Source organism: Suncus etruscus, chromosome 3 (assembly GCF_024139225.1).
Source record: "Suncus etruscus isolate mSunEtr1 chromosome 3, mSunEtr1.pri.cur, whole genome shotgun sequence".
Classification (NCBI taxonomy): Eukaryota; Metazoa; Chordata; class Mammalia; order Eulipotyphla; family Soricidae; genus Suncus; species Suncus etruscus.
In genome coordinates, this window is record NC_064850.1 from 46347486 (window position 1) to 46357989 (window position 10504).

The following is a 10504-nucleotide window of genomic DNA, read 5'->3' on the forward strand; positions in this document are numbered from 1 at the left end:
GTCAGCACTGCCCAGGGCACTCCACGCATGCTAATTCAGTCCCATCGCCCGGAATGTTAATATCAACCTTTTTTGGTGGGTTTAGAGGTTGGAGCCATCACTGAGGAGACGGAGGCCTGTGATTGGTGGAGTCTGGGCGCTGTGCTCTTTGAGCTTCTCACAGGCAAGGTGAGAGAAAGGGAGGGAGTGAGAGAGAGGGGGGGATGGGGGAAAGAAACTGGGGAAAAGGAGAGAGGAGGGAGGGACAGAAAGAGGGAGAGGGGAGGGGGAAGGAAAAGGAGGGAGAGAGGGAGGGAGAGAAAAGAAAAGAGAGGGTGAGAGGGGGCACTCGGGGCTCCCCCTTCCCACACACATGGATATTGTCCCCATTGCAGACCTTGCTGGAGTGTCACCCTGCAGGCATCAGCACACACACCACCGTGGATGTCCCGGGATCTGTGTCAGAGGAGGCCCGCTCTCTGGTCCAGCAGGTGAGGCCCGGCCTGATAGCCAGACACAGCCAGAATAGTGTCTTAGTTTGGGGAGCAGGACTAGTTTGTGACTGGAAAAGCAGGAGGGTCTTCCATTTAGATACAGTGCCAGGTATCAACCTCCTCTCAGCACCCGCTCCAGCTGTTGCTTTGAGGTCTTGGTGCCTCACCTTCCCACTGTGGTGCTCAGTGGTCAGTGCTCTGTCAGCTGGGCCTGGGCACACCTGATTAGGATAAATTATGATGTTCCCTGGGGGCTCTGTAGTGCTTCCCAAGGCCCCAAGTACTCTCTAGTGCTCCCTCAGTGCTCCTCAGCATTCCCCCAGAGTCCCCAGTGCTCCTGGAGGTCATGCTCCCTGATCCTTTGATGCTTGCTGGGCCCTGACCCCTTCACTCCACTCCACACCTGACTGCAGTGGGATTTGCTGTAACTTTGGGTTTGGCAGCAGCTGGGACCATGCTAGGCACATGTAGAACCTCTGGCTTCCCACCCGCAACCACATGTGACACAGTCGAGGACTTCCTCCTGCTTTCACTCCTTCCCCTGTTGGCAGTGGCTGTGGATAGTGTCACCTTGGCCAAGCTGCATTCAGTTTGTGCAGCAGTGCAGTGGGGCTATGGGCTGACCAGCTCCTGCCCACAGATGGGCAGAAGTGAGTGGGCAGAAGTGAGTGGACAGAAGTTGTCCTGAGGGTCAGAACCCACTTTGACAGGCATGGATGCAGTGGGTCGAGGGCAGAAACATCTCTACAGCTGGTCAGGGATGTGACTCTGACTCAAGGGAGGGGTTACTGCTATGGGCACAGCTGTGGGTACAGCTGTTGAGGCAAGGTGCCTGTGTGGGCAGTGAGCCCTGGTCTACCATAGCCAGCACGGGCCAGTGGGAACTGGGAGAGGGACCTTGGGCTTTCAGATCTGCAGTGGCATCTTGAGGAGCTTGGGTGCACCTGGGGCCTAAGGTCCTAAGGGCCACTGGTTCCAGGGGTGGCTGGACAGGCTCCTGGGCACCTTATTCCTGTGGAATTTGTCAAGTCTGAGAGGTATTGAGAGGGTCATGCCAGCACCAAGGGCCAAAGCTTCTGCATTGTGTGCTCTGGAGGGCTGGACTGGGGGAAGGTGTCAGGGAAGTAACTCCGGAAGGGCGGGGGGTGGGGCTGTGCTTGCATCTGTCACTCCCCTTTTCCTTCTTCACAGGTCGGGGTGGAAGGGGTCATTTCCAGCCTCCTGGGGTGTTTATATGGAAACTGTGGCTTCGCTTTGGGCCATTTCCCCTTTTAGGGCCTGGTTCCTCACTGCCCCCAGGGCTCCTGACCCCAGGGTCCCTAGCATCCTGTCTTCAACAGGTGGGTGGCACACGGATGAGCAGATGAGGCGCTGTGACCAAGATTCATGTCACAGGCTGGTGGCAGCTATGTCTACTTGTGCCCGGCTCCCAGATGTGCCTGGGAGCGATAGTCCATGTTGTCTGGGAGCAAAAGTCCACAGTGCCCACAGTGCCCACGGTGCCTGGGAGCACAGGGCACACTGACTTGCTCTACCTACTTTTCTAGTGGGGGCCAGCAGGATGGTCTTCTGACCCACCTGCTCCTTCTCTCTAGATGTGGTTTGGTGTGTGGGATGGATGTGAACCCCTTCAGGTCAAGCATAGGCTGCTCTGTCCTGTGGATATGGTGACCCACAGTAAAGTGCTTATGGGCAGCGCAGGGCACCAGGGATGGAACTGGTGGCCCATGCCTCTCCTGAATGGTTGCTGTGAGAGTAAAGTGGGGGCTGAGGGGCAGCGACTCTCAGGTGTGTTACAGGTCAAGAATCAACCCCGCCCTAGTTCGGAGGCCCCTTCATGGGCAATCAGCGCGGCTCTAGAAATAGGCTTTGAAATGCCCTGTTTTCAGCCAAGTATTTTAAGACATTAAAAGAGTCTGGAAAAAATATGTGACCTCTATGCAGGGAAGTAGCAGTAAAGGGGAAATGTCCCCAAGTGGCCCCAGGTTTGAGTTTAACAAGAGCCTCTGATCATCTCCAAGCACGGATGGCACAGGTAGAGAACTAAGGGAAATGTGACTGAAGGGGAACAGGCCAGCAGTCTCAGGAGACACTCAGGTGACAGTCAGGCCTACATTGAAGTGTCCTGGAAGTGAGAAACCCACTTAGGAAAGAGGCCATTGGAGCATCTTCACTGGAGATTTGAGCAAGGTTGGGAGAGTCCATTAAATTGAAGAGGGAGCAAAAGAAATGATTCACTCTGGAAAAATAAAATCAAAGCAAGTCCACAGGACAGGAGGTATGTGAAAAAGGCTGGAATTCGCTGTCACATGTGCTGGAAGCAGGAAGGCGGGAAGGGAGCACAAGTTGTGTGAGAGCCCACGAGTCCATCAGAGACAGTGTTCTCTAGTGAATCAGTCTCTAGTCACCAGGGCAGAAATAAGTGGCTCAGAAGCAGCCAGAGAAAATGGTGCCCAGAAATGTTGGCGCAGGACCCTCACGTAGCCACTGAGAAGTTCATGCAGGAATGAGGAAGGGGGTGACACTGGCTCTCGAGATACGGGGCGTCTGTTGGCAAGCATGGCCACACTATTCCTGGGACATCAGGAGTCCAACGGTGAAAAGGAGCCGAACCTGTAACAGTTGGAGGTATTTGGAACAATATTGTGGCAGTGGTATAAGAGGCAAAGCTCATGCCTGGCATTTATCAGTCTGGTCCTAGGGACTCTGGCCACTTCTGGGTGCTGCTCTCCCAAACAACAACCTGGAGGGCCCCCAAAGTGCAAAGAAGGCAGTAAAGGAACTGAAGATATGAAAATAGAGAAAGCGCATAGCCACACGAAGAACTGGACTCCGTGATGTCAGTGAATGGGTCACATGTAAACGACTCATAACCCAAAGATGAGATCGTCAACGTAGGACAAAAAGAGCAAAACCCAGCTGTCTTCTCAGGCACAAAAGACAACTTCAGCGCCAGACCCAGATAAGTGGGGAGGGTGGCAGAGTCAGTCCCGCAGAGGATGGAGAGCGTGGTTGGTGGGCTCAGGCCAAGGGATGTTGATGTGGGGAAGCCACTGCAGATGGAGGGGACATCTCTGGTTGGAAAAAGGGTCAGTGCAAGTGGGGCAGTGTGGTAGGGAGATCCTGGTGCTCGTCATAGCCTCGAGTCAGGGAGAAATATCTGAGTTAATAGAAGGGGAAGCAAGATCCTCTTGTCTTAAGTCTAAAGCTCCAGTCTTGGTCGTCTATAAGCCGCATGGGACCCAGGGGTGCTGCCACATTCTAACACCCATGATATACCTAGAGCTTGTTGCCCAGCAATAGTCACAGATGCTGGCTTGATGGGTGGGGGGTCACACCATGCTCTGTACTGGGGCTTCTTCTGACTGTGCTGTGCCAGGCCCCAGAGCCTGGAGTTTGCTTGCAAAAGCAAGTGCCCAGCCAGCTGAGTGGCTCACCAAGCCTGCAGAACCGATTTCAAGCGGGTTTGACACGTCATCTGCCCCTCCACAGACTGAGTGTGGTGGTGTTGGAAAGATTGAGCACATGCAGTGAGCCTGACCGCGGCGACTCCATCAAAAATTGGTTCCTCACGCAGCCGGAGAATCCATGGATACTTGGAAATGAGCTGCTGGTAGAGCTGGGCAGTGAAGGAGAGACCCAGGTAAAGCGAGGAAAGATTTTTTAACCAACAGTAACACAAGCTAACAAATGTAGATGGTGCTGTGAAATTGGTTTGTGAAGAAAATTTATGGCTGGAAACATGGAGAAAAGAAGAAGAAACATCTCATCTTGTTTCTTAAGGTGCCGGAGAAAGAAATTCGAAAATACGCGGCAGTCCAAAGCAGGCAGAAGAAAAGACGCAGTGATCCGTGGAAAGAGAAAAGAGAAAAACAAGAAAAGAAAGCAACAGAGTAGGGATTTGATTCTTGAATGGTCAGTGACATTGGGAAACCTCTGAGCTGACTCCAAAATTGAAAAGAGGATGTGCAGGAGACCTAGAAAATCCAAAATATTTTTCCAGGAATGAAGTTAGAACACTTAGTCCCTAATTCCCACTTATTAGAAAGCCACTCATTTCTTTCTTTCTTTTTTCCCCTGTTTTATTGGAGCAGAGATCAGAGTCGAGAAATCTCACTTTAAAGGCCCATTGATTTTTTTCAGTAAAGGTGCCAAGGTTATTTGTGGCAAAAAATGAAACAAACAAAACAAAACAAGTCTTCGACCATTGGTGCTGGAAAAATGAACTTGTGATGCACTGAAACCTAGTGGTCACTGAATCAATTTCATCCCAAGACACCTTCGCTGCTGCTGTGGCTCCAGCTGCTTCTAGGAACTGAAGGGACAGCACACATTCAGGTTCAGGGGCTAACCTGGGAAGCAGAGTCCATAAATATTAGGGATGGTGGTGGCATGGAAAAAACGTGGAAAACAGCTGCCCAGGCAGATCTTGGGCCTAGAAGGGGTGCAGATGTGGAAGCTAAGAAACCCTTAGAGCCCCACGCAGAACATCTGGCCAAGGACTCATGTCTCCATAGATGTGGTTGCAGGGTTAATGCTGTAAAATGATGCACAAGATTTTTATTTTTGTTTTGCTCTCTGGGCACTCCTGGCTTGGTGCTCAGGGGTCTGTGCAGTGGGGTTTTGCTGCATGCTGAGCTGAGCTCATAAACAAGCCGACCAAACCCAGCAGCATGCCCACCCACATACAGAGTTGGGCTAGGTTTGGTGGCTTGTAACACATATTACTGTGACATACTGTTACATATAGTAACATGTTACACAAAGTAAACATATACACACACAGGAGCATACAGTTAGCCAGTAAACACATACAGGGTTTGGCTGGGTCTGTGGCAGGTAGAGGCCCAGGCCCCCACCTGTGCATCTGTGCATTTGTGCTTAGCTGGTGGTAAATGCGGGTCCCGGGCTTTAATAGGGGTGCCCTGGCCCCACCCTGGCTCAATATAAGTCAGCTGTTCCAGAGGGATCATTTTGGGATGAGGTCCCAGCTTATTCTAACTTGGCTGGTTTTGTCCTGGGTTGCATAATTTCTGGGGAGTAACAGACTACCACCTTTAGTGGGGCAGGACAGGAGTCTCTGGGTTTCCATCTGGGTTTGGTGTGAGGTCACAAGCATGGCTCTGGGATAGTTGGCAGAGAGTGAGTCAGAGCCACCCTATGTGGTCTTGGTGGATTGGTGGGGCCAGTGAAGAGTGGCTGCCCCAGTACCCTGCGCCTAGGCCCCCAGAAAGTTGGGGGCCTCTCCCTTCTCTCTGTTCAGGACAGACTCGGTTCCTTTTCTCTCAGCTTTTGCAGTTCAACCCAGTGGAGCGCCTCGGTGCTGGAGTGGCTGGTGGTTGAAGACATCAAGTCGCACCCGTTATTCACCCCCGAGGACAGGGCTTCACTGATGGGGATGAGCATCCCCCAGGTCCTGCCTATCTGCCGGGACCCACAACCAAGAGCCCCAGCACTGGAAAACAGGCAAAGACTGAGGTGGAATGTACACTTGCTTGGTGGAGGATCGTTGTTTGGATGGGAAGTACACCCATATTGGTCCAGTGGTCTTCTCAACACATTCATTGTTGCAGCTGTATTGTTAAAGAGAAAGACCCTTCTGGGTCCTTCCAGAACCTCCAGAACTTTCTAGAACTGTCCGCAATCCTTACAGCTCCAGGCAGTGTCTTTTCCCCAAAACTCCCCCACCTCCCTTAGGTGCTTTCTGGGGAGCATTCAAAGGAGTTTCACGAATGAAGTCTGTGAGCAGGAAAGGGAGACAGGTTACGAAGGTCCCTCATTAGTGAGGCTTCTATGATCCCAGCAGGCACCACTGCCCAGGGCAGTGAAGCTCCCCACACTTCCTGGTTCTGCCCTTCATCCTGTCTGGGGAGATGGAAGTGCTTCTCACATAGTGCCCACTTTGTATGGTGGTGGCTGTGGGGTCTCATAGGCTTCCGCCTATCTCTCCCCACCACCCCTTTCCTCTTCCCAGCACCCCCTGCCCACTCTCCGCTCCCAATGAGAACTCTGCAGAAAGGGGGCTTATGTCCCCCAGCTGTACCTGCCAACATAAACTTCGCAATCATGGTGTCAAATAAACATGCCAGCATTCAGCCCTCTCTGCTGACTGCTTTTCTGGAAGGATTTTTCCCTGCCACTGCCACTGGGCTCAATAGGGGTTGTGCTAAGAGGAGACACACTCAGCCTACAGTGCTCACACATGTCCACGCCTGAGTTAACTTGATTAACTCTGAAAACAGGATCTGGTTTCAAACATCACCCAAAGAAGAGTAAATGTCAGGTGAGGTCCTGGGGTCCACTGTCAAGGTGCCTGCAGCCGCCTGGAAACCGAGGTCCTGGGAGAGACAGGAAACGTGTGAGCGTCCTGTTCTCTCGCTGCTGCCTTCCTCCCTTTTTGCTCCCCTCTAACCTGGGTCCCTGCAGATGGCAATGACAACAGCAGCTGCGGGGAGGGCAGGTCACCCTCCTGCCCTCTGGCTCCCGGACAGGAACTGGTACAGGTGAGATGCAGGAGCTGTTTCCTTCCAAAAAGAATCTGTGGAGGGGTGGCTCTGGCCTCAGTGGCCCTGGAACCCCAGGCTTTGTGTCAGCAGATGGTGGCTTGGTAATGTTGACGCAAGTCCCTGAGGTCTCACTCATGCCCCCCATGTCCGATGTCAACATATCACTCATCGTGGTGGGGCCACTTAGTCTGTGTCTCAAATGATGTTCCAGCCTCTGAGAACAACTGTCTTTCCTAAAAGGTGGAGGTGCAGGGCCTTCAGACATGACTGTTCCCTCCCTCTCTTAAGAGGTGGGGGCACTGGGACTTCTGCCAAATACATGGCATGTGGTTCAGACATTATGAAAGAACAAGACATTTACTTAGTATTTTACTTTATTTTGTTTTATGTGTTCACGACTAGTGTTCTGTGTCCTCTCCGTCCAGGCCTTGGCCAACATTTCATGAACTTGCTCTTTGAAAGTGGGAGTGAAGTTAGGGGCTAAGTAAACATCAGTGAGTCCATGTGCAGGAATGTGTATGCATGTGAATATGTATGTATCTGGGTCTTTGTATAAGGATGTGCATGCATATGTGAACGAGCATGCATGTAGTTTGCGTGCACAGCTGTATGTATGCACATGAACACACATGTGAGTTGTGCTCATACAAACGCACACATGTTATGCACACACATGCTGGTGCACACATGTAGAAATGCTGGTACACCCATGGTATGTTTGCAGCAGTACAGTACAGAAATATACATGTGTATGTTTTGCTGTGCCCGTGTGGGAGTGTGCACATGTTTTGAATGTACATTTGTGTATGTATCTGCATGTACACATGTGTGTATGTGTGAGCACATTTATATGTGTGACACATGTAGGAGCACGCATCGAGAAGCATGAGTATGTACATGCATGCACAATGCTGTGTGCACATGTGTGAATTACACATGCACAGATGAGTTCTCACGTGCATCTGGTGCACTGCGTATATGTGTATACATAGGTGTGTGTATGTAAGTGCATGTGTGTTGTTCATTGTCACCCATCCTGTGGTGGCAGACTCAGGCTGTTACTCCCCCAGCCCAGGCTGTGCGGGTACCCAGAGTCGTCACCTACTTGTAGTGATGAATCAATAGGCTCCAAGGTGGAGGTAGCATCCAGTGAGTGTGCAGACACGCAGCACCTGCTGAGTGAGGAATCACCCTGACCCCCTCCCCACACTGCATCACTACCAGACAGTGCCAGTGTCAGAGTCACAACCCAGTTCCCTGTACCCTTGGGGGCAACATCAATCACCTCCTGGGATTCAGCAGGACCCGAGGCCCCATGTACCACCTCATGCCTGCCCTCATGCGCACCTCAACTTGTCTTGACTATGAGCTCCCCAGGCCACTGGCCTGGTCTTTTTGGGGCTGGTCAGCAGGAGGCGACAGGGACCCCGGCTAGGCGCCTGTGGGCTCTGGGCCGAAGGGAGCCACAGCAGCTGTCTCCTTGGGAACCAGCCACCCGCACTCCCAGGTGCCAGCCTTGCCCGCGAGTGGGGCACAGCACGTGGCCGGCTTGGCCTGCAGCTCTGCAAAGCGCCTTTTGTTGCGGGAGCACCAACCCCGTGGCGGGAAATTACTCAGCGTTCGGCCCCGCCCGCTCTGCTTTTCTTTCTGCCTTTGTCTCCCTGCACCCGTGTCAGGAGCCTGCGCCAGGCTACGGGTCCAGGACCCAGATGCCAATATGTGGCAGCATCTGCTTACTGGCAGTGGCAGCGGCGTGGAGCCGGCTGTGCCGAGCCTGTCAGGGACGGAGCTTCTGGGAGAATCTGGGCTCTGCTCAGGCGCCCCCATCCTGGGAACTGCTGCAAAAGGAGAGGATGTGGGGACAGGCATGGGGCAGTACTCTCTGCATGGCAGCTCCTTAGACCCGCTTTACAGATCCCTGTCATTGCCCAGACCCGCTGGCAGGAGGATATGTCTCTAGTGTGCAGGTGAAGCCAGCTCAGTGCTCGGGAAAGGTGCTGTGGTGTACCCTGGTCAGGAAAGGGAAACCAGCTTTTAATTCCTTGGCTCTTCTGTGCTTCCAGTGACTGAGTTCCGGGCCTGATGCTCAGGGCTCCTCGGGTTTCTGTACCCGAGTGTGGTGGAGGCTCGGTGTGTTTGGAGAGGAAGGGCTGGGGCATCCACCGGATGTAGTCTCTGCTCTCCACTGACCCCACGGCTGCCCTAAACCCAGGTTGCATCCTGCACACAGAGAGGTAGAAGGTTCTAGAAGCTGAGGGGCCTTAACAGTAGTCAAGGGTGCTCTGCATTAGGGATGGTTGTGGATGCCTTGTCAGGGCCTGAACCCAGGGGTGGGTACCAGCTCCAACCTCCCCATACTGCCTCTTAAGACAGCTGGACTCTTCCCTCTCAGGCTCCCCAATACATAGTGCAGCACTCCACACAACCCCACACATCCAACAGGTAGTTCCATATACAGGTAACCAACATGACACACATGTCACCACACATACATGTCACCCACACGGCACTCCACACACTACTTTTTAGACATGTCACTCACACGTCTACACACATACATGTCACACAATCCACATGTCATGTACACACACTACTTCACATCACCCTCTATGCATAAGTGAAAGATTGAGTGAGACACACACACACACACACACGCACACACACATGCGCATGTGCACGCACACAGAGGAACCCCGGTCCAGCTGGAGAAGAGTGGCTGAAGGTGACTCTGTGCCCGGTTGGTGCCCCTGGTCTGGGCACCAGAGGACTGACTGTTCCTTAGAACTCCCGAGATGGACCCACTGGTGCTAGCATCCTCATGGGAACGGAACCAACAGGAGTGGGGTTGGAACGTGTGGGGGCCTAGCCCAGAGAGCAGGGAGAGTCACTTGGAAACCATGCAGGCAGGGCATAGGGATACCTTCTGCTTCTTCTTTTTAAACACTTAAGAAGAACTTACTGGAAGACAGGGTTTTGGGGACCTGCTCATGGTTCCCTTGAGCCCCCCTGCTGGGGGAATTTAATTCTACATGGAAACGCACCCTAGAGAAAGATCACTATCAGCGCTACAAGTTCTATGAAAAGGATACTTGGGAAGAGAATAATGACCTGCAGGAATTGAAGCCATTCATAGATGTGCTTGCTCACCAGACAGGTCAGAAATAACCTGTTCCCAGGGATGAAATGGAATATGTAAAAAGGACCACATAAATTAGAGTTAGGGAACTCAGAAGCAGAACCGGAGCCATAGCACAGTGGGAAGGGTGTTTGCCTTTCTCATGGCTGACCTGGGTTCGATTCCTGGCATCCCATTTGGTCCCCTGAGCACTGTCAGGAGTGATTCCTAAGTGCAGAGCTAGGAGCAACACCTGAGCACCACTGGTTATGACCCAAAAACCAAAAAATTAAAAAAAAGATTGATTTGTATTTGGCCAGAGCAATAGCACAGTGGGAAGGGTACTTGCCTTGTATGCAGTCAACCTGAGTTCAATCCCCAGTGTCCCATTTGGTCCCCAGGGCACTGCA

The 10504-nt window shown here is 52.5% G+C and overlaps 1 protein-coding gene across 1 annotated transcript in view; it reads left to right on the plus strand.

The window, feature by feature from the left end:
* The window catches only part of RPS6KC1 (ribosomal protein S6 kinase C1), an 83076-nt gene extending 76502 nt beyond the window's left edge, over positions 1–6574 (plus strand). The window contains 4 exon segments of the mRNA XM_049769504.1: positions 86–168; positions 375–470; positions 5763–5810; positions 5812–6574. Of these exon segments, the coding sequence (XP_049625461.1) occupies positions 86–168; positions 375–470; positions 5763–5810; positions 5812–6105 (521 nt within the window). The 3' untranslated portion in view covers positions 6106–6574.
* Positions 6575–10504: the final 3930 nt, after the last annotated feature.